Source organism: Tachypleus tridentatus, chromosome 13 (assembly GCF_004210375.1).
Source record: "Tachypleus tridentatus isolate NWPU-2018 chromosome 13, ASM421037v1, whole genome shotgun sequence".
Classification (NCBI taxonomy): Eukaryota; Metazoa; Arthropoda; class Merostomata; order Xiphosura; family Limulidae; genus Tachypleus; species Tachypleus tridentatus.
In genome coordinates this window covers 257,469,827-257,494,269 of record NC_134837.1, presented here as the reverse complement: position 1 = coordinate 257,494,269, position 24,443 = coordinate 257,469,827, and the positions used below count along the sequence as shown (strand labels likewise).

Sequence of the window (24,443 nt, the reverse complement as noted above, 5' to 3'; positions counted from 1 at the left end):
CCCAATAGTACACCCTATAATTACTACTACTACCACTCAATAGTACACCTTATAGTTACTACTACTACCACTCAATAGTACACCTTATAGTTACTACTACTACCACTCAATAGTACACCTTATAGTTACTACTACTACCACTCAATAGTACACCTTATAGTTACTACTACTACCACTCAATAGTACACCTATAGTTACTACTACTACCACTCAATAGTACACCTTATAGTTACTACTACTACCCAATAGTACACCCTATAGTTACTACTACTACCCAATTGTACACCCTATAGTTACTACTACTACCCAATAGTACACCCTATAGATACTACTACTACCCAATAGTTACTACCACTACCACTCAATAGTACACCCTATAGTTACTACTACTACCCAATAGTACACCCTATAGTTACTACTACTACCCAATATAGTACACTCTGTAGTTACTACTACTACCCAATAGTACACCCTATAGTTACTACTACTACCCAATAGTACATCCTATAGTTACTACTACTACCCAATAGTACACCCTATAGTTACTACCACTACCACTCAATAGTACACCCTATAGTTACTACTACTACCCAATAGTACACCCTATAGTTACTACTACTACCCAATAGTACACCCTATAGTTACTACTACTACCCAATAGTACACCCTATAGTTACTACTACTACACTCAATAGTACACCCTATAGTTACTACTACTACCCAATAGTACACCCTATAGTTACTACTACTACCCAATAGTACACCCTATAGTTACTACTACTATCCAATATAGTACACCCTATAGTTACTACTACCCCCAATATAGTACACCCTATAGTTTGTGATTTAACAGAAAATATCTTAACTCAGAAACGATTTAAGTTTAAAATTGGATCGATATTTCTACTTTCATGGTAAGATTTATGCACTTGGCTAGATTGTCTCGTACTGTGTCTGAATTTAGGTGTATTTGTTAATTTCTTTAAATCATACCACAATTCGCTGCACTTGCGTCTCCCGTGCACCTGGTTACTAAAATCGTAACTATTCCATGTGGATAAATGCATTTTTGTGTTTTATGACTCCTCTTATTCCGAGAAATCGAGAGAAAAAAACGTGGCTTGATGTAACACACAATGTGTTTTATATTTTATTAAGTGTGTCTGTGCGTGACGGTCAAGTGTGTCTGTGCGTGACGCTCCAAAGAAATCACAGATAGTTTGTTTCTTTGTTTTGAATTTCGTGCAAAGCTACTCGAGGGTTATCTGTGTTAGCCGTCCCTAATTTAGCAGTGTAAGACTAGAGGGAAGGCAGCTAGTCATCATTACCCACCGCCAAACATTCCCACAGTTGGACGCGAAATTAAACATGTAGGCTTAGCTCAGTTTCGCCAAAATTCCAAATTGAAATTATCTGAGGTTTACACTTTGAATTTTTTTAGTACTTACGATCCCAAATAAAAAACGTGACTTGAAGCGGAATTTTGCTTTTGTATTCTAACTTTCACAACGTATTCCTGCGGAGACATATCAATATTCCGAAACGTCACCGCCGTTACTACTGGACTTTGCTTCATCCTTCTTACTGTCAGTGGCAGATTTAAGTTGTGTGGGCCCAGGGGCTAATAATTTTTGTAGACCCTACATCCCATGTAATTTTAGATAGAATAAAATTATCAATGGGTTCCATTATGATCATGGGCCCTGGAGCTTAGCCCCCTACCTAAATACTCCACTGCATATTGTTATTCAACTTTTTCACGTTGTGTACATAATAATAATAATAGTTATTATTATTATCATGAGACTTTTGTCATGTTCTTCTCAAAGATTGGAAATCTTTAATGTCGGGTAACAATAATGTAGATTATAAATATATGCCTCCAAATGTTATCGACGTATGTCCCGGACAGAACATTATACATATCCAAACGCTTACGTAATACAACCTGAATGAACATTAGGCGTACATGTGTAGCTGTTTACATGTTACATTTTAGGAATTTCAGCCATTCGGAATATCGAGCCACAACCATCAGTGACAGAGAACTTTGTTATGATAATAGATAGCAGAGCTTGATTCATAAGGTGGCCACGTTTTGGGAATTACGTGAATTTAACGTTTTGCGTTGTAGTGTAGCAAAAAGGTTTAAAGGAACAATAAGAAGTTAAATTTAGTAGAATAGTCAGAAAATCTGAAACTCCCTTTCTCAATGAAAGGCCAAAAATGTAGCGTTTACACAAAAACATTTCAAAACTATTTTGTTTGTTGTATTTCATTGTCTGGTTCTAGTTGGCAAGAAACAAGGAAATACTATTGAGGTGTTTGTAAAACCAGTTTCTGTACTTGCGCGCATAGTAACAAATAACTGTTAAAAATCTCGTAAACAAACAAACAAAAATATACAAACAGTGTTTTGTCAAATAGAATTTGGAAACAAAAGTTTAATAAAATTTGTTTAAAAAATGAATTTATAACATAATGTACGTATGGAAACACCTGGTCAAACAAAATCTGTTGCTACCCACACACATATACACATACAGTTATTTAGTAATAAATTCGTTATTGCTTTGTTTAATTGTTTCTTATTACTGTTAAGAATAAGACATTGAAAAATCTTTAATCCAATGTTGTGTACTCTTATAACAAGTTTACAGTTTTTTGATGATCAGTTTTGCTAATAAACAAAATGCGGTAAATATTTTAAAGTTAAACCTACTAACATATCCCATCCCAGTGGTATGTCCGCTGACTTACAGCGCTAGAAATCGGGTTTCGATACCCGTGGGCCCGGCGTGGCCAGGTGGTTTTGGCGCTTGACTCAAAACCTAAAAGTCACGGGTTTGAATCCCCGTTACACCAAATATGCTGATACTAAAAACTGTGAAAGCGTTATAACGTGACAGTCAATCCCACTATTCGTTAGTTAAAGAGTAGCTCAAGAGTTGGGAGTGGGTGGCAATGACTAGCTGCCTTACCTATAGTGTTAGGCGCAGATAACCTAGTTGCTTTGCGTCATAAAACGCCAAAAACACACACCAACCCTCTAGTCTTACACTGCTAAATTAGAGAATTCGAAATTCAAAACAAACAAGCAAACGATACCTATGGTGTGCAGATTACAGATAACTCAATGTGTGGCTTTGTGCTTAATTTCTCTAATCATAGAGAAATATATGAACTAACACCGTAGTTGCAATGTTGTAAACGTAAACTTCACTTTACGTTTCAGGCGACTCATTACTTTCGAATGCCACAGATTACTAATATCATATTTTTCATTTTTCAGTAAATATACGTATTGTTGTAATGAGTTTTTATCGTTAGACGGGTTCTTTTGGATTATTTGATAAAATAATGTGAAATTCAGTATGTTTAACGATAACCAATTAATGTATGTCGTCGATAACTACAGGCTTCGTTGACTGGTCGGTCCAACTTCACAAACAATATTTTAATAGATAACACTATGTAACACAAATTTTGTTCCTGGATAGTATGTGTTATTTTTTAATTGCTTATGTTGTAAAAATACAGAAAATGGCCATTATTCCCTCCAAACATTGCTTTTGGGACTTGGATAATGAAATTTAGAAATTAACCTATTTTCTATGTAAAAACAGGCAAATTTGTACATTTTCATTTACATAAGGTCTGAATAAAACAACAAATGAATCAAGATTTACATGTATTTATACTAAAGTTATACAAAAATGAACAAGTATGTTTAGAAGTGAGTAGTTTATCAAGATTTGCGACATTAATGTAAGTCACTTTCATCTATCAGCCCCCAAATATAGTCTCGGCATTCGACTTCGTTAGACCAAAATCTCTGATCAAGTCATTGAGATCTCTTTGGTTGGGGTAGTATGGGTTTCTCTCACCAGCTGCACCTATGAACTTGTAATCTGGATCTTCAACGTCTACCTCATCTTCTGATTTGCTGCTCTCTTCTGAGGATGGCTGATTTCTCTCTGGGGGAGTGGGTAGAGGGAGCTCATGGCACTGGGGCGATGGAAGATCTGGATACATGATAACAGATGCATTCCTGCCAGCCCGACGTTTGAAAAGGCCCACCATGCAGAAACTTGAGTGGTCAGTGGGTTCACGCCAAATTCTTGGAATAGCGAACTTCATGGCTCTCTTTTCCCCTCTGTACCATCCTGCAAAAGAACAATAAATTGTTATTATGAAGAATAAATTTATTTCATCCACAACTAATGTGTAAAGAGGTTCATGCAAAATATTTTATGTCATATTTTTTCTACACTATTGGAAATTAAAAAGACAAATTAAGATATATTTAAATTTTAAAAGGTCTAAAATTTGTGTAAATAAAATCTTACTATTCAAGCAAACAAAGATTGTCCGTCTTACCTTCTAGAGTTTTTTAGAATGGTAGCAGGTAAAATGAGGTGCTCAGGGTTTGTATTGACCCCCGACAGGTATGCCGAAATATGCCTTGAAGGTTTCACACATTTTAACAGATGCTGTCACAGAGTATTTTGTCGCTCTTGTCTTGATAAATTGGCCACATACATAGTAGAATGTGTCTGGAGAATGCTTGCAGCTTCTTGATGCCATCTCTGATAAAATCAGATAGGTCTATGAGTTCACTTAGGCAGCTAGAACTAAACTGCAGTGGTGAGTCCCTGTATATATATATTACTATGGAAAGTTCTAGAAAATTCTCGTAGGTTCAAGAAAATTCTCTACCAGCTACTCGGACCTGAACCTACCTGGAATGTTCTGGAAAATGGGTAAATTTGAAAATTTCATTACCCAGGTCACAAAAACAAAGTTTGAAGAGAAAAATAGGTCTTTTCCATTTACTCTAGGCATAAGAAATTGGGAAATAACACTTTCTGCCCAGTAACAAGAAAAAGTAAAAATTTTGTTATATAGTGTATTCCAAGATTATTGGTAGGCCTAACTATTAAATAAACTTAATTAATAAATTGTAAACCTTCCTCGCTAATCAATCGGTAACAGGGACACTGATTAACTTACTAGTTAGATCATTGACGAACATGCTAAACAATCGACAATGAACTGATTAATTAATTTAACTTAATTACTCTAATATTTTTATATTCTACTTGTTTTTGGAGCATACTACAAGAAGCTCAAACAATTTAAGAAACCAAATAAACACAGCCACAAAACTATGTTCACCTGATAAAATTAACGATGAAATCAACAAAATAAAACAACCACTTCATCAACATTAACAAATTTCCTCAAAAAATGGAAAAAATTATACGCACACACCTAGACCAACAACAAACAAACAACAATAAATCCCAAGATACAACAAACTACAAAACCTTATACTGCTGCATACCATATGTTCCTGACCTCAGCGAAAAAATAACCAACATTTGGAAAAAAAACTTACAACAAAACACAACATTCCAGTAAATACCAAATTTATACAAAAACCAGGTGCAAAACTAAAGTCCATACTATGTAAAAACTACACTGACAAACACAACACTAACATTATTTATAAAATACAATGCAACAACTGCCACGACTTCTATATTGCAGAAACAAGCAGAAAAATGAAAACTAGATTCAAAGAACATAAAAAAAAAAACACCTTCACACGTTTTTGAACACTGCAAGTCAAATAAACACAACATAACCAGAGAAACACCAAGATACTAACTAAGTAGGGAAGCAAATATAAACTAACGCAAGATCAAAGAAGTCCTACTCGTACAGCAACTAAAACCAAAATTAAACCAGTATAAAGAAACACCTTTATAGTTATACTAATTAATAACCTAACATTCAAATGTAACGCCTCCTACAATTCCCTACCTGCTCGTAAACTTTCGTTAAACTTATAGTCTTTGCAGGGCTATTAGATCACACAGTCCCCCGCTGTAATGAAAATATAGCCCACAAAAGTATTATGATGTTATTTTATGAGTCTGTTATAATATTTTCGTTTGGAATGTCATAAGTCTCAACTGAACGATTGCAAAATTTAAAATCAAAGATGTAATTTACTGTTAATTGGCATAAAACAGCATACGTTAAACACTTTTATAAACACATGTTTTAGACACTGATAAAAAATTTAAAGTGTTTTATCCAAAGCCAGTGGCGTATTTAGATAGAGGCTGGAGGGGACTCAGCCCCAGGGCCCGTGATCTTAATGGAAGTCCATTGATAATCTTATTCTATGTAAAATTACGTGGGATGTAGGGCCCACAAAAATTATTAAACCCTGGGCTCACACAACCTTAAACCCGCCACTGTTCGAAGCCATTTGATATTTTCTTTTTCGCAGTTAACGCAAGTGGGTCAATGACCGGTAATTTTCGTTTTTATATGACACTATAGCAAAGCTTCATTATTTATACTGTATAGTGTGAAGAATACTATGAAGTAATACTAAACGTACCTCACCTTTAAGTAAAATATACCATACTGTCCAGTGGCGTAGCTAGGGGGGAGGGAACATCTGTCCCTGGGCGCAGCATTGGGGGCGCCAAATTGATGTTACATAATTAGGAATGAATTTCAGAATGAAATGTTTTCCCCTCTTTACCAATTAATGCCCAGTGTGTGTCCCATATATGGGAGTTGCAACGTCATGTGTTGCCACAACTTGGTTGTGAGTTGGTCACGTTATACCATAACGCTGTCTAAACGTTGCGAAAACATCAGATTGCAACGTCACTTCCTGACGAACAATGGACGTTGCTATGTAACGTTGCCACAACGTCGTAATTGGTCACATTTTTCTATTACGTTATCTAAACGTTATGAATACGTTAAAATGCAGTCATTTCATAGTGAATAATCAACGTTGTTATGTAACATTTTATGCTGTAAATCAGTAATCAGCACGTGCATTACACGGATACTTCACCGGACAAAGCTGGTCTCAGTGCCATGAGATTGTCAGCAGAATGACTGTCAGCCTTGGCTTTGCTAACTGTGGAGCGAGAGATTACCGACAGCATAAAGTTTGAGGTACTAATCGATAAATTAGCAGCAGCAAAGGCAAGAAGAATTTCTCTTTGAAGTTACATAATTACATCCAAAGCATTATATCAAACTATTTCCTACTCTTTATGTTAACTCTTCAGGTTACTATATCCAAAGTAATGTTTTACGTTTTCGCAATGTTATATTTGACTATTATTTTAGTATAAAATAATACTGTATTAATCTTTCACATACATTCTTGTTTCTGATTCTGTCCTTCTCTGTTATTCAGTATCTTCAAAGTACCATTGATGTCTCAATTATTTCACTTTCTTTCTCTCCTTCATACACTAAAAATACGCCACGAAATACAAGTTTTCATGTTCTAAAACTCCTAAATTTCTAGGAAAGCATGACGGACTCCCTTATGGCTTACATTTTGTCACGAGGGGCCGCGAAAACTGACTTTGTCCCCGGGCGCTGAAAGCTGTCACAAGTGCATTTTTAGTCACATGAAAATCTCATTAATATAAAATGTAAAAAAAACACAAATAACACGTGTGTTTTCGGATGAAATAGAACTCGACGTCGGGTTTTTACCTTCTCATCTTTCGGACAAAGTACGTCATGTGCTAAGGGTTGTTTTTGCTTCCTTTTGACAAACTAAAATAACCCTGCACCACATATCAAGCAGGATAAGAGTGGTAATACATAGCATTTGGCAGTCGAGCTATCTTTCTGGTTTTCAGCCCATCATGAGGCACAAAGATAGTTGGAAAGGTCACGTTTAAGACTAAAACATAGACCTGAATGAGACAGTTGACCATTACGCCTGATTGTAATCAATGTTGTTTTTTTCTGTTTTAGGGCTCGTACATACAGAAAAGTGTAATGTATTCAAGAGGATAAACAGCAATTGACAATTAAGGTTCATACGATATTTTATTAAGATTATCTATACTCTATAATCGTTTAGAAATGTTTTCGTTACCACTGCATTGTCTTTAGATGCGTGTTAGAAGTCATAAAATTATTACTTAAAAACCGTAAGTAAAACCTTCGTTTAGCTTTTGCGTAAAGCAACAAGCAAATGAATCACGAATGTCGTCTAAATAATGAAAAAAAATCATTTTTTAAAAGTGTAAGAAGGAGCTTCTTTGGAAAACAAAACCTGCCAAAAGAGTAATATGTGTTTAATTTCTTAATTAAACATTTTAATTTATTGTTATTTTGGTTGGTTTTTGTTTGTCATAGTTGTTTTCTGTCATAATTTCAGGTAATCATTTATTTAAAAAAAAATTAAATCGGAAAAGACTCGAATACATGATGGGGCTAATGTGGGAGACGCCTTATTTAAGTTAAACGTCTACATTTATATATTCCCGCACCTTTGAATTTTCACTTCTCCATAAAAAGCCCTTTTGGGGACTCATGAGTGAGACTGGTGGTATATAAAAAAAGTTTAAAATCGGTTTCAATGTTTTCCACGTGGAAAACATGCTCGCCCTTTCAGCCGTGGGGACATTATATGACGGTCAATCCCACTATTCGTTGGTAAAAAGAGTAGTCCAACAGTTGGCGGTTGGTGGTGGTGACTAGCTGCCTTCCTCTAGTCTTACATTGCAAAATTAGGGACGGCTAGAACAGTTACACCTCGTGTAGCTTTGCGCGAAACTCAAAACTAACATAAAAGTTTGTTGGTACGCAGCATGACATAAAGCCTTAGGCCCGGCATGACCAAGCGTGTTAAGGCGTGCGACTCGTAATCTGAGGGTCGCGGGTTCGCATCCCCATCGCGCCAAACATGCTCGCCCTTTCAACCGTGAGGGCGTTATAAAGTGACGGTCAATCCCACTATTCGTTGGTAAAAGAGTAGCCCAAGAGTTGGCGGTGGGTGGTGATGACTAGCTAGCTGCCTTCCCTCTAGTCTTACACTGCTAAATTAGGGATGGCTAGCACAGATAGCCCTCGAGTAGCTTTGTGCGAAATTCAAAAACAAACAACCAAACATAAAGCCCTTGTTGGAACGCATTGTTACCAAAACTGGATTTTTTATATATTACATACCAGTGAAAAAGTCAAATGTTTTTTTTAAGATAAATCTACAAAACAAATTTAAGGTTAAGTTACTTTTTGATTGAAAATTCACGTGTCAATAAAGTGCGTTAATTGAACGAAAACGAATGCCCTGAAACATTCTCATTTTGGATTTAGTAATCACAAAAAGAAATATTAAACGTCATTTTTCGCTGATTTTATGTTAGTTTATTATGCTTAAGCCTCTTTTACTCACGTAAAACACATTACCAATGATCTTAGTTTTGTTTTAAAATGTCTTAACTCATGACAAGAAAAGCTACAGTATAAAAATATTCGTTTCTTTAGAACAGTGGTTCCCAACCAGGGGGTGCGAGATAACATTATAAAAACTTGTTTTGGCCACCTTCACCTTTATTCTTAAATAAATAATTACTGTGAGGGGTGCGAGAACATATTAAATTTTTTTAGGGGTGTGGGGCATAAAAAAGGTTGGGAACCACTGCTTTAGAATTTTAGCACAAAGCCATATGAGGGTTCCCCCAGTGGCTCAGCGGTATGTCTGCGGACTTACAACGCTAAAAACCGGGTTTCGATACCCGTGATGGGCAGAGCACAGATAGCTTATTGTGTAGCTTTGTGCTTAATTCAAAATAACAATAACCATATGAGGGCTATTTACGCATTTCTGTTCCTCGTTTTAAAATGATAGACAAGAAGGAAGGTAACTAATCAAGAAGGCAAACCGCCAACAGTTTGTCTACTATAATCAAATAGAGGGATTTCACTTTTATTTTTATAATACATCTACTGCCCCATCTTATTTTTTGCTGTAACGGGACGCGAAACATGACCTCTTTCATTTCGCAGTTTGGGCAAACTGGTCACCAAGTTCTTAAGAAACATTTATGTATAATTTATGTTTACGTGTTTTCGCAATTCATTATCAAACTTTCTACATGGTTTCAGATGTTGTTAAAATATTCCATTATTTTACAATATTTCTCAGTCCAGGAAGTCTAATTGTGACATGCCAAACCTCAAAACTTGAGAACTTACTTCCTTTCAAGGGTTTTATTTGCTGTTACAAGCACAACTCGGTCAGCGGTAATGAATGTATGTTTTGAAATAAATTTATGATAAGAAATATAATTAATGTTTTGGTGGTGTAAATCCTGAAATATCGTGATCACGGTTACTGTACTTAAAACCTTAGACAATACAGTTATTCCACTGTGCTGTATAGAAACTTAGCGTGTGAGAGGTGTATCCAATGCTTTATGTTTTAAATAAACATTAAGAAATGTGATATATTTCATAAACTGGTTTATTATGATATCACTACTCTGAATCCGTTACAAGGATCCACTGCGAAGACTCACTTCCATGAAGGCCTGGCATGGCCAAGCGTGTTAAGGCGTTGGACTCGTAATCCGAGGGTCGCGGGTTCGAATCCCGGTCACACCAAACATGCTCGCCCTTTCAGTCGTGGGGGCGTTATAATGTTACGGTCAATCCCACTATTCGTTGGTAAAAGAGTAGCCCAAAAGTTGGTGATTGGCGGTGATGGCTAGCTTCCTTCCCTCTAATCTTACACTGCTAAATTGGGGACAGCTAGCGCAAATAGCCTTCGAGTAGCTTTGCGCGAAATTCAAAACAAACAAATAAACACTTCCATGAACACTGACTCTCGCTTTAAAACAAACTAACTTTTGATGTTGCATTCCAACTGGTAAATACATACAGATTTCTGCAAAAATTGGGTACTTTGTTACAAACATTTGTCGTTACTTTGATAAAGCATAAGACGTGTATTTTGTGAAAAACTGAATCGTCATAGTTTTTTGTTTTATATTCTGACAAAATTGTTTTTTTTACAATTTTTTTATATTTTCAAATTTTTTGAAAAATTTTAGTCTCTTGTATTCGACTGAAAAATGTGTTTGGCAATTGTTTTACCGAAATAGAACCATTTCTTTTTAACCGAAATAGAACCATTTCTTTTTAACCGAAATAGAACCATTTCTTTTTAACCGAAATAGAACCATTTCTTTTTAACCGAAATAGAACCATTTCTTTTTAACCGAAATAGAACCATTTCTTTTTAACCGAAATAGAACCATTTCTTTTTAACCGAAATAGAACCATTTCTTTCTAATGAGACGCCGATTTTATGTCACAGTGTCGAATTTTTTGCAACAATTTGTAATTTCTCATCTTGAAAAGTACAAGCTATAGTTACCAAATTACCTACCTAATTAGGTTCTCACTTTGAAACAAACCTAAAATTACGAGCAAACAAACTTTCAAAATGTCTAAAAAATAAATAAAAATGTCGACTATATACAAAATATTTGTGTGAGACATTGTCCGTATCCTTCATTGAATGGACAACTCGTACTGCTAAGCCTTTTTTGTTTTCGTTTTCTATAATGTGGCTGTATTATCACGCGAGACCTGAATATGGTAATTCTGTGAGAATCAACAGGTGTGGCCTGCAGAAAATGTGGCATTTATATAGACTTTAAATGAAACAATATCCAGATTACGATAAAATGTGGATATATAATACGCTCGTAATAATAAATACGAGCGAAAGCATAAAAGGATATGCAATAACATTTTAACTACACTACACCTATAATATACGGTGCCGAGAAGGCCTTGAGTACATTACCAGAATTTATCAGGCTGGATGATGTACGATAAACGTATTGGTGGTGTAGGTTATTGTATATTAATAATAATTTCGTATCTAATTTATAAATGTTATACGAAAAAAACAACAACATAGAACAGATGCAAACGAGCGCGTGTCCAAATTACTTAAATGCTTTTACGTTACTTATTTATAAGAAATACCCACTGATCATTTATAGGAACCGTATCTGTGTCACAAAACTTTTTGCTTAACCTGAAGTGGCCTTATTTTAGAATCCAGCTAATCAGAAATACTCTTGTTAGTGAGATCTATATAATAGGAAGTTATGTTTTTTACTCAAAATCCTTAAACGGAAGTTTTATCAAGTGTGTCTCGAAGATCTGTATCATAAAAGTATTCATGTTCTAAGATAAATCGTCTTAGAATTAAAATTACAAATATTTTCGCGTAAGATAAAGATGTTTAAATAAGGTATCGTGGTATAGTATTACACATAGAGTTCTATCAGTAAGTAAACAATTAAAAATAAAGTTTGTTGAGAATCTTATGAGAATTAGTGTAATATTAGAGACACTCTAATTATTTGAGGGTGAAAACTTTCAGACAAACATTCTATGATTCAAAACAACCAAATAGCGACTCAGAACAACTGATATTTAAAATTTATAATATTACATGTGCTTTATAATGTAACACGAAAGTTTCCAATGGAAACTGTTCTTGATTAATGTAAATATCTCAGAAACGTGTCGTAAATTACGAAACAACAACCGATTTGTCTCTGTTGCTAATGAATATGATAACGTTGTTAGGTTTTGATTCAAAGACCAACCAGGTACTGATTTTAAACCAGAATCTCGACGTAAGATTAGTGCCTGTTACAGGTTAGATGTCGAACCTTTTCCAATATGCCACCCCAAGTGGTGTCGCTGTTCAGATAATTATACTAATCGGTAAAGAAAATAAAAACATCTGTGAAACGTGTAGAAGTAAAAGGTAATTATTACATACATGAAATACAGACAGAAATAATTTAATATGCAAAGAAGAGTTTCTGCTTCATGTGATATAATTTACCCTGAGAAATACGAAGTTCCAATCCGATGCTCAGCTGAAACGTTGCGTGTCTGAAAACAGTCTGTGTGTTGTATGAAAGTATTTATTTTTAGATTATTTCCGTTCTCGAGCAGGGTTGGTGGATGAGTGAGTTCATCCAGGAATTACTTGTGGGAGAAGAGAATCTTTTAACAAAGCCTGAACCTCTGACCCAAAAATGGGTCTAGATTTATTTAGCGCCCCACCCTCTTTGACAGAGGTTTTGTGTTCCGCGTTGAGAGAATTCTCAACAACTAACACGGTTGGCTGGAAAAGCCTTGCCACGCTTCTGATCTAAAGCTGATAATCCAATCAGGAGTAGTGTTATATTTCACTTTCAGAACTGTGGTATCAGCTTTCGAAGGTTTAAAAGAGCGAACTCTCGACCTTCTGTTTCAGAACGGCTTTCGAACGTAAGTGGTGAGCCTTCCTTTGTGTTTAAATATTTTTTTATGATTTTCGGTACTGATGGTGTGTAACTCCAGACTGGTGAGAGAACTAGTAGGCTATAAGCTAGGCCTTGTCATTTACTTAGAGAGCTTATCTTTGCCTGATTGTGTTTAGCACCGACTGCTGGATTTTGGCCTCCTTTGCTCACTTCTCTGGATTTACTAAAATGATTGTTTTACTTATCAACCCTTCCTCAAAAGCCCAGCAAGAATCCTTTCCAAATCAGTCACTGTGTTGCCTTCCGCACTGTTTGATGAAATGACCTTAGTAGTGTTACCTTCCGCACTGTTTGATGAAATGGCCTTAGTAGTGTTACCCAACAAACAAAACATACAGCGAATCACCCGATTCAATCTACCCTTTTGACACCAATGAAACCTTTACGTATAATTTGTTTTTTTATTAAATACCTTTCATGATTTTATCCATTCTTTCTCTTCTGTTACACCTAAATAATCCCCTCTGCCACACCAAATACAATTTGAAGAATTGCTCTACCTACAAACGTTGTCTTTAACACAACTTTTAGTTAAGCCACTAAATATCCACTACCCATACAGCTGGATGAAACCAGTTTAAAACATTAGGTATTCTAACAACCAAATCCTTCCATTGACACCCTATAATCGAAAATGTGCTTTGTATGTCAGAATAATGTACTGTTATTAGTTTAAAATGTACATAGTAATGTATTTTTATTACTTTTATGTCGTTCTGTACGGTTTTAAATAAGACAGTTTTTAAAAAGTTAATCAAAAGTAATGTTATTACGTTTCATTTAGTACTTTTGTTTTTCAGGATTATTTATTATTATTCAGAATCATGGCCATAAAACTGCTAATTAATCGTAATGTTGTTTGGATCAAAAATATTATCTTATATATTTTTTCACTTTTCTTGTCAACTTTACTTGGTATGCCGGATGAACAAGAGTTCCTAAGTGATTAGTAAGAGACGTTATGTAATTTCTAAATGTGTTACACTTTGTGTTTTTGTTCCATAGAGCTTATGTATCAACTCTTAACATGTCTTACTTGAACAGAATTACTTAGAATGCTATATAGCATTCCATTCGTTTTATCACGAAGTCCGGGTAATTTAATGCTCATGTTATGGGATAAATGAGAAATATCTGAAAAAGATCCACATTCTAGGTAGATAACACTTTTTTCAACGACGTATTTGTTTCACTCGTGACTCTAACAAAGAATCTTAGATTCTATCAAAGCCGAAAAATTAAGTTTCAGCTAACTAACTTATAAATGTTATTCGATGCTTGAAGATTAACAACAAGAAACAGAAATATCAGATTTAATGAATAAGGTGTACAATATTATAAATAAACTAAGAGGAACAAAAATTCTATAGCGCCACCAACCGGAAACAACGAAGTCACGTGATTCAGTTTTAGGATTTTTTAAATTTTAATTATAAAATAGGAACATGCAACTTGCAGGATAAAAGACAACAGAATCGGAAATAATGGATAGAAACAACTGTAAAAGTACAATATTTGAGTGAAGTGTAAACACGAGCTGTTACAATAGAAACTGGTTGCTATGGTAAATATAAAATATTTTAACTATGTGACCACATTTTCAGACATACAAAATTACGCCTAATTGATAGCGCCTTTGGATGTGTATGTGTTTTTCCTTATAACAAAGCCATATTAGACTATCTGCTGTGTCCCCTGAGGGGAATCGAGCCCCTGATTTTAGAATTGTTGGTTCGTAAACTTACCGCTGTCCCAGCGGGGGAATCACCTTTGAGAGCCGCTGAAATAGAGAATACGTCTATAGCTTGAATTTATTTAGACCACTGTTTTTATCTGAAATATTCCGAAATTTAATATGTTCTAATGAGCTCGTCTGGCAAGGTATGATGAATAGAGACACTCCGCTAAGAATCTGAGGGTCGCGAGTTCGAACTCCTTCACAAAATTTGCTCGTCATTTCAGTTATAAAGTGAAGGTCAATTCATTGGTAAAGAGTAGTCCAAGTGGTGTTGACTGAAAGCATTCTCCTTCTAATTTATCACTTCAAAATTAGGGACGGCTAGCGCAGATAGCCTTTGAATAGTATTGATGAAAATACAAAAAACATGTCTATGGGATTTTGAGGTATTTTTACTTCACAATACAGATACTAAATTAATTTAACATATAAATAAAACCAACAAACAATTCTAATGAGCTGGAAGAAAACGTTTGTTTATAGTTAAGCACAAACCTACAGAATGGGTTATCTGTGCTCTGCCTACCATGATTATCGAAAACCGCTTTTTTACATTGTATGTCCGCAGACATGCCGCTGTGCCATGGGAGGGCGGTAGAAAAACCCCCACGTAGCTCTTGTTGACTAATAAAGGAAGAGAAATGAGTGGCATTCCATGACGTAATCTTTCACTAAACTTTAGTCAATACAATCTTTTAATAATGGTATACGATTGTTTTAAACTGATTTATCTACAGTATTAAAACTGCATAGTAATATATGCAATTAAAACAACAGTAAAAAGTCACTGATTCAAAATTTGGTTCCTCACTCTTTCTCTCTCTATATATGTAAATAGATAAATAAATAGATAAATAAATAGATAGATAAATACATAGTTATTAAAGATTGCAGTGCACAATATTGTTTTTTTCTTATTTTAGAAGAGCTCCAGGGCTGTTCTGTACTTACACGTCCACTCAAGGTCTTTATACTTAGCTAGGCCTACTTCTCAGCGTTTCCTTAACTTCAATAATGACGAATCCAGCAGCAGAAGATCCAGATCCATCCGAATATTTGTTCATTTCTCTTGAGCAGAAACGCAAAGATCAGACTAAGCCATACGATGGCAAGAAGATGGTTTGGGTTCCTGATGAGAAAGATGGCTTTATCATCGGTAATATTGTGAGCACGAAAGGGGATACCGTCACGATCGACTGTCCTGGTGGTGAGGTAAGCCTGAACTGCGTGATTATGTCGCTTTGTTTATAAACGATATTTCGAACTCACAATTAAAAATTATAATATTTTGTAATTATTTAGCTAAGTGACTTTTACATAAATGTTTTTAGAATTATTACATACTATAAAAAATATATGGATTTTATATAATATATATATATTCAGAACTACTGTTTGATGTTGTCATGTATCTCACTACTGACTCTACTCTCATACTTAGACAAATGATTCTACATTTAATTAAATACCGACGTACTGAAATAACGTTAGTTCCTTGTCGATCAAGACCAAGTTTGGTTAAGGTAAACTGTTATAACGACTTTAAATGTTATTTTTAGCGCAGTTCGTAAGGAAATACTTAAATTACTGGCGTATATACTTACATATTTTGCGTAAAGATTATTCATTTATCTTATGCATGCATTTTGTATCTCTCTACAGCGTGTGTTGAAGAAAGATCAACTTCAACAAGTCAATCCTCCAAAATTCGAGAAAGCGGAAGACATGTCCAACTTGACCTACCTAAACGACGCTAGTGTTTTGCATAACTTGAAACAGCGTTATTATGCTAAACTAATTTACGTAAGTGCTATATATTTCTCCTCATAACTGTGACTGTTGTACTAGAATTTGTTAACTAGTAAGATAGCCCATATTTTCTCACACATTTATTATTATATCTACTTTAAACAACGTCACAGAAGAAATGTCAACTTTTTTTTTTTTTTTGCAAGATCGTAATCAATACATATAAGAATGTTCATACAGTCAAAATACAGATAGGGCTTCATCTCAGTGCATTATGTTATATATTGGGTTGAGGAATAATTCGTGAGCGTTTTTTCAAGTTAAAAAATATATTCATAAATGAAACTCTTTCGCAAAATAGTTCATGTCATTTGGTAGATAATTTTTTGCTCTAATAGACGGTGTGTTTGATTTTCATATGTCTTTAATTTTTGCTTTCATTTTCAGCTCATTAAATGGAATGTCAAGTGGACAAAATCGAGCATTTTCGACACTATCTGCTTTTCGCATTTAATTTCTTGCAATTTCGTTTAAAACAATGCATACTATATACCAAGGTATCACATGAAATAAAGTATCATAATAAATATTTTGGGTGTAATGTGTTCATGCATTGAAGTATTGTATAGTCTTGTATGTAATGCTTGAATGAAATTATTTAAAAACGCTCACGAATTATTCCTCAACCTAATAATAACGTTTGAAAAAAACATTTAATACCACAAAACAACGTACAAGAAATCTGAAACCTATATGAACTAAAATGCTTTCGTCATCATTTACGATATTTTCAGTCAAAACAGGGCTCGGAAATTTAAGTCTCAAATCCAATCAGCGTGCTAGCAATATAATGGTCATAAATGTCCACAATTAATTATAACCATAAAACCCAGTAAAGTTATTATTTTATTACTTGGTTTGCGCTCAAGTATATTAATATTATTGCTTTTAATGCTTCTGATAATATTGGATATTTTAAAATTTTACATTCGTGAAGATTATTTTAAATTGTTAGCATATTGTTTGGATTTAAGACTGAAAATATCAGTAATGGTGACTCGAGCGCTTTTGTTCATGGAGGTTTCATTTAGTTTATTATATAACTTATAAGGCAGTAGCTTCCAAACTATGTGCTGTTGTAAGTTACAAAGGTGTCACTAAAGTCTTACCAAACGAAAAATAATTAAGAAAAAAGTTTTTAATGTATAGTTACTGGCACGTTGTAATTTATAACTTTGTAATTTTAATGACATATTGTCTTTATGAATTTCGTTTAAATCTGTAAGTTTGGTATTGTGAGAAATAAATATTTTAAGGAAAAAACAAAAGAGTAAGCTATGCCTAAAACATCTTAATGCCCCTAGTATCATATCATATGTATAATAGGAACTTTTAAGTTTTGAAAACATATATTTGATGATTAAATTATTGAACTGTAAGATTTTGTATCATATCAAATGGGACTATTTGTTGTCCCCAGACGTACTCTGGCTTGTTCTGCGTGGTTATCAACCCTTACAAGCGATTCCCCATCTACACCAATCGCGTTGTTCAGATTTACAAAGGCAGGAGGAAGACAGAGGTGCCCCCTCACCTGTTTGCTGTCTCTGACGGTGCTTATAACGCCATGTTGCAAAGTAAGTTTGAAAGTCAAATGGTTATTTGTTACATTTCAGCACATTTGTTGATTAGTAAATTAAGCCCTTTTATTTTTTAAATTATATTTTACACTCAGTGGACGATAAAGGTGCAAGTCTAAAAACAAAATAAAAAACGTTTGTCATATTATGAATATATAAAGTTGTTTAAAATGTTTTACGTCTTTCTTTTCAGATCGGGAAGACCAGTCCATGTTGATTACGTAAGTATTTTGTTTTGCCATTAACTGTCATTAATTATTAAAAATTAATAGTCAGTGTCATAAAATTTGTTCTAGTCTGTTATTTGATAGTACGAAAAATTAAGCAGGATTTTATTTTGGCTTTTTAGACATTTAACTAAGAACACAAATGAATAGAGACTAGATTTATCTTAGGACTTAAAAAAATTAGAAATCCATGTTACAGAAATGCAAATATTTTAACATGCAGGTGTCTTTATATATTTCTTTTTACAACTATCTTTATAAAATCGTTTGACTCTATAGTTTTATCATCGTAAGAGACATGTTAATAATAATAATAACAATAAACATGTGTAAACTATACGTGTTTGAAACGTTCTGTCGCCACTATATCATATTATATGTGCATTTTAAACTCATAAAAACTGTATTTGAAATTATTTAATTGTGAGATTTTCTACTTGCGTGGTTATTTATTCCATCCTAAATCTTGTGCTATTTTAGTTTAAAAAATATTTACCCCAGCTCTTCCTACTCCTCTGAATCTTGTGTTTCGATATTCAAGTTTTCGCTTCTCAGTAAACTCCAGTGCATATACGTGTTATCTACTTGTAATATTTAGTTCTCCAAACGTACTTATAACCTGTACAAAAGTAATTATTCTGTATGTTCAACGAGATTACCCCCCCACACACACACACAAATTGTTATCACGTCGTAATTATGTATTTTGTCTAAAACAAATTTAAATTTTTACTAGTTTACAAATATATACATATAAAGTCTAGCTACAAAGTAAAAAAAAAACTTATATCTGAAAGTTCTGATTTTTTTTTAGTTTGTCGATTCAACCGTTTTGTATCAATTGAAATATATCCAACTGTCTCATCCCAAATTTTGAGCTATTTTTGTAATGAAATTAATCACCACAGCCCCCCCCCCAAATCCTTTGAGTCTTACATTGACATTTTTGCTTCTCAGCGTAGATAGCTTATTATTACATCTGGAAGTTCTGGTTCCACCTTCCTTCAAACCTTCCACAAGCCCATATGTTCTTACTTCCCCACCCCATGAATACTTCTATCTTAACGTCAATATTTGACTTTCAAAAACAGTGGAGAATCCGGTGCCGGAAAGACGGAAAATACGAAGAAAGTAATTGCTTATTTTGCAAACGTCGGCGCCAGCACCAAAAAGGAAGATAAGGAGAAAATATCTAAGAAGGTAACAACTTGATATCCCCCCCTGTCTAAGACGGTAACAACATGAAACCCCCCGAGCCATACAGTCGTTAGGCTCACGTCCGGCTCGTATTTCATATCCAGCTTGGAGTATCCCCCATGCCTTCATAACCTTTTCGTGAAAACGAAATCCCATAAATCATTAAACATCCACAAGGTGGCGTCTCTCATTTTCCAAGTAACATGTAACAATTTCAATCTTCAGAAAGAACCTCTTTATTTCGGTTTATTTTGTATTATTACCTTTCCGTTATGGGCATTTTGTCATTTAAACTACTTTATTATGGAATGTCCTATTTTACCCTTTCTTTTGTTGCATGTTCTTAAATATTTTTAAACATCTCTAACGAATTATTACTGATATGCTTACCTTTCACCGGGTATTAAGTCAATAAATGAAATATTTAATAAAAAAGTTGGTATTTGCACGATAACCAGTATTGTTCACTAAATCAGTCTTTTTACAATATTTATCGAATAAATTTGAAAGGTCCTCAATCCAAAGAACTTTCAGTAACCATTAACGTTGAACGTTGTGGTCAAAATGCATGCTTGTTTTTTAAAACATGTGAATTTGATGATGAAAAAAATTAGAAGTTTATTGTGTTAAATAATGGCGAATTGAAACTGTAAATTAGGTAATTGTATTTATAACAATGTGAAATAAAAAGGCGCTCTTACAAGCCATTTAAACAAAGCTTTATTCTTAATACGAGTAAGCACAGTACATATACGTTGATTCTAAGTAAGCTTAACATTGGGTTTTAATTAACCGAGCTTCTCGTGGTTTGATAATTTCAAACGGTTCATAACTTACTTATTATTTATATGTTAATCTAACGCTCTAAATTGTAAGGGCATGTATCTGAGCAGCTGTCTCTTAAAACGCTACGGCATGATTTAAGTGCAAATAATGAAACGAATAATGTCTTTTAGCTAAGAGTCAAACCTGTGTACAGTTAGAACTGCATTTATCATAGGACTAGTTCGTACGTTGATAGTTGTCTGGACAACACATAAGTAGTTGTAGAGTAGTGTCATTACGCTTCATCCATTTAACAACTCAGCTAAAGTAACCTTTTACCCCACAAGAATGTCAGACAAGTATTTCACCAGATTTTTTTTTCTCGCCTTTTCTCTGTTTGTAGGGTAACTTAGAAGACCAAGTCGTCCAAACCAATCCTGTTCTGGAGGCCTTTGGTAACGCCAAAACCGTGCGTAACGACAACTCATCTCGATTCGTAAGTTCTTGTTATCATGTTATTTTAATCTTCAACCACACCATTTGTAGGTTTCTGGAGACAAGAATACTATGTCGTAATCCCAACGTTTTGCCTTTGGTGGCAATAAATTTAAAAAAAAATCACTGTGGGTAAAATATGAAGGCTATGAAATTAGAATAACATTATTTGGAATTTACTGTTGAATGCTGTATGAATGTCTATATTAAAAGAATAGAATAAAATGGTTCATTCTTCAGAGGAATTATTTGCTCATTGAAAGTCATTAAAGAAGTCAGAAGCAACATTTTTTCTTCAGTAACTATCATTTTATACAAAACTTAGGATTTCAGCCAAGGTTCATAAGATTAAAACTTCAAAGTTTGTATTATGTTCAAGTTTGGTATTGTCTTTAGTTTCAGACGCATTAAAATGTTTCCAAAACTATGGTCACAAATTTTTCCGGATTTTCTATGGACTATACGAAGTTTACTGTGCTTATTCGGAACGCGATAGAAAGTTGTTCCGACAGCAGTATGTTTGTTATAATAAAAAAGCATGTTTGCTGTTTTACTGTTTCATTATTTTCCTATATTTAAAGGTAACAACATTTTATAGAGGCCCTGCATGGCCTAGCGCGTAAGGCATGCGACTCGTAATCCGAGGGTCGCGGGTTCGTGCCCGCGTCGCGCCAAACATGCTCGCCCTCCCAGCCGTGGGGGCGTTATAATGTGACGGTTAATCCCACTATTCGTTGGTAAAAGAGTAGCCCAAGAGTTGGCGGTGGGTGGTGATGACTAGCTGCCTTCCCTCTGGTCTTACACTGCTAAATTAGGGACGGCTAGCACAGATAGCCCTCGAGTAGCTTTGTGCGAAATTCCAAAAAACAAACAAACAAACATTTTATAGACCACTCACTAGTGATGTAAGGGTGCGTGCGTGCATTTAGTCTTAATTCAACTATAGGATTAATTACACATGCCTGCGATGGTTTTATTGTCTTGAAATTTTTGCATGTTCTACACTGAAATCGGAAATGATATCAAATGTTTTCCATCATGCACAGATTTTTCACAAAACATCACATGTGCTTTTACATAAGTGAATGATTGTCACTGAAATCGGATCACATTTTGTTATGCTTAAAATGTTGACAACCACTAGCTATAGATTTCTCTAGATCAATTGCGACGTGAGAGTTTTATCGAACGTTCTAAAACCCATGAGAAACACAATAATAATAAAAAAGGTTTGCTATGGTAAACATAATAATAATTTGATCTAAGTAAACATTTTTTTCCTTCCCGAATTGTTAAAAAAAATCCTTACGTGATAGAAAAAAATATTTTCAAAATCTGCGTAGTTGAATTATGGAAAACCCATTATTTCATAGAATTTCCACAGTTATAAGTTGGTAACCCTATATAAGTGGTACTTACTTTAAAACGTTACATTGTTCGTTTTAGAAGTTTGTCTTATCTCTGTAAACTCCAACCATGTTAAATGTAATTAAATATAAAGTAGGCACTGATTATTCAACCAGAAACTAATCAGTTTTCAGGACTGGGCTAGAAATAAGTTTCGGAAGAGTCAAGAATCCGTGGTGTTTGTTTTTTTCGCCTTAACCTGGTTTATCTTTAGTGGCCAAAACTTCGCTTATTTAGCACATACTTTAATTTTTGATATTTCTATTTTTCTAAATGTGATTGATGGTAAAAATACAGTCGTAGAATAACTTGTGTAATTTTTCAAATTGTATTGTGTCGGTGTTGAAATATTAAGACAATTTATTTACATTCATGAATAGTCTGATTTATTAACACACACACTTGGATCTGTAGAAATATAAATCATTCTTTGATTGTTTAGGGTAAATTCATCAGAATCCATTTTGGGGGCATGGGCAAGTTGGCCGGAGCAGATATTGAAACATGTGAGTATTTTTATGACATAAAACCTACTTTATATGAATGTGTGTATCAGTGATGCCAGGAAAATACGTAGGTTCAATAGATCAGTTTAATACAAATATACGAAACCTTGTAACCCAATTGGACCACACTGTTTGCCCCTTAAGAAGAAAGGCTCACTTTTTCGAAAGATTTTCGTTTCTGTGTGTGTGTTATTTAACATTGAAATGTATAAGTTTTGATATTGGTATTTACATTAGTGGTTATTTTGATGTATAAATAAAGACACATCAACTAACATTATTTTAAAACAAACAACCAAGGTAGTAAGAAGTCATCATAACTTGTTTCATTTTTCATTCGTAACGACGTTTTCGTAAGTGCAGATCGGTTACGTTGGATATGTTTTGTTTGCTAACAGTAACACACGTGCCCACGAACACGAGCCAGTGGTGGCGCAGTGGTTATGTTCAAACTGACAACTCGAGATTCACGTTCGTTACCAGTCACTCAAAAAAAAATGCGTTCGTATTTTATTACCATGTTTGCACTATAATAGTGACGGTCAAATCCCACAATTCCGTTAGAGAAGAGTTAGTGCTGGATGTTGTTGACCAACTGCTTTCTCCCCTAGTCTAAAAGTTGAGATATAGGGACGGGTAGCATAGCTAACTCATACTGCGCTTTATACGAAATTCTGACAAGTTTTGGATGTGCCCTCTGTTTCGTATAGTATCACAGTCGTGATGAATAAGTTTCTTACCAAACGAATTAGATACAGTTTTAAAGAAAAGGTAATTTAAAACAGAAATAATTAATTTATTATATCACAGATTCCACGAAAGAAATATTAGTTTATGATATCGTAACTTGTAATGAGTATATGCTAGTCATAATGTTCGGACTACTGCTTTGACTGATCCGTAATCATAGTTTTATATAATATATGTGTAAACTTGCTGGAGTACGCGCCCACTGGACGGAAGTTATATAAATTTATGGTTAATGAAAGTGTTAAATTAGCACATGAAACGTTGCATCCGTTATATGTAATTGTAAAAAAACCAAAAAACAACAAAACCGCGAAACACAAAATGTAAAATCACTAATTTGCAGGTACCTCTGTAAGGACCGAACAAACTTTCGTCTCAAATTGGCCGAAGATCCTTCAACAGGGGACATACTAGTGATAAAAAAAAAAAAAAAAGTGAAAACCAAAAACCTCAAAACTGAAAATTTCTGTATACCTACATTGACCAAACGAACCACCGTGCCAACTTTGGTGAAGATCCATCTACACATTACGAAGTAGTTACATGAACATACAAGAGACAGTACTGTTATATTTATATAGATAAGTAGTTACATCAACACACAACAGACAGTACTGTTATATTTATATAGATAAGTAGTTACATCAACACACAACACACAGTACTGTTATATTTATATAGATAAGTAGTTACATCAACACACAGTACTGTTATATTGAAATAGATAAGTAGTTACATGGATACACAACACACAGTACTGTTATATTTATATAGATAAG

General features: G+C 34.3%; 2 protein-coding genes across 13 annotated transcripts in view; one reads left to right on the top strand and one right to left on the bottom strand.

The window, feature by feature from the left end:
- Positions 1-869: 869 nt before the first annotated feature.
- On the bottom strand, positions 870-7,341 carry LOC143240947 (uncharacterized). Of its 3 annotated transcripts, none has more exons than XM_076484235.1 (2): positions 4,381-4,655; positions 870-4,166 (listed from the first exon to the last, which is right to left on the bottom strand). In XM_076484235.1, the coding sequence occupies exon 2, from the start codon at positions 4,138-4,140 to the stop codon at positions 3,787-3,789; it is 354 nt and encodes a 117-aa protein (XP_076340350.1). In that variant the 5' UTR covers positions 4,141-4,166; positions 4,381-4,655; the 3' UTR covers positions 870-3,786. The 3 variants fall into 3 exon arrangements, with proteins under 3 accessions (XP_076340350.1, XP_076340351.1, XP_076340352.1); XM_076484236.1 differs by lacking the exon at positions 4,381-4,655 and adding an exon at positions 7,204-7,341 and having other exon boundaries at positions 3,679-4,166; XM_076484237.1 differs by lacking the exon at positions 4,381-4,655 and adding an exon at positions 6,424-6,553 and having other exon boundaries at positions 3,679-4,166.
- A 5,686-nt stretch (positions 7,342-13,027) lies between these two features.
- Positions 13,028-24,443, top strand: part of LOC143240946 (myosin heavy chain, muscle-like) — a 49,098-nt gene continuing 37,682 nt past the window's right edge. For 2 of the 10 annotated variants that reach the window (XM_076484230.1, XM_076484224.1), the window contains exons 1-8: positions 13,028-13,155; positions 15,852-16,140; positions 16,591-16,731; positions 18,158-18,314; positions 18,511-18,538; positions 19,636-19,744; positions 20,910-21,002; positions 22,851-22,914. In XM_076484230.1, the coding sequence (XP_076340345.1) occupies positions 15,943-16,140; positions 16,591-16,731; positions 18,158-18,314; positions 18,511-18,538; positions 19,636-19,744; positions 20,910-21,002; positions 22,851-22,914 (790 nt within the window). In that variant the 5' untranslated portion in view covers positions 13,028-13,155; positions 15,852-15,942. Of the gene's footprint in view, positions 13,244-13,267; positions 13,780-15,851; positions 16,141-16,590; positions 16,732-18,157; positions 18,315-18,510; positions 18,539-19,635; positions 19,745-20,909; positions 21,003-22,850; positions 22,915-24,443 lie in introns of those variants that run through there. The other 8 variants (XM_076484232.1, XM_076484226.1, XM_076484225.1 and 5 more) reach the window with 7 other exon arrangements.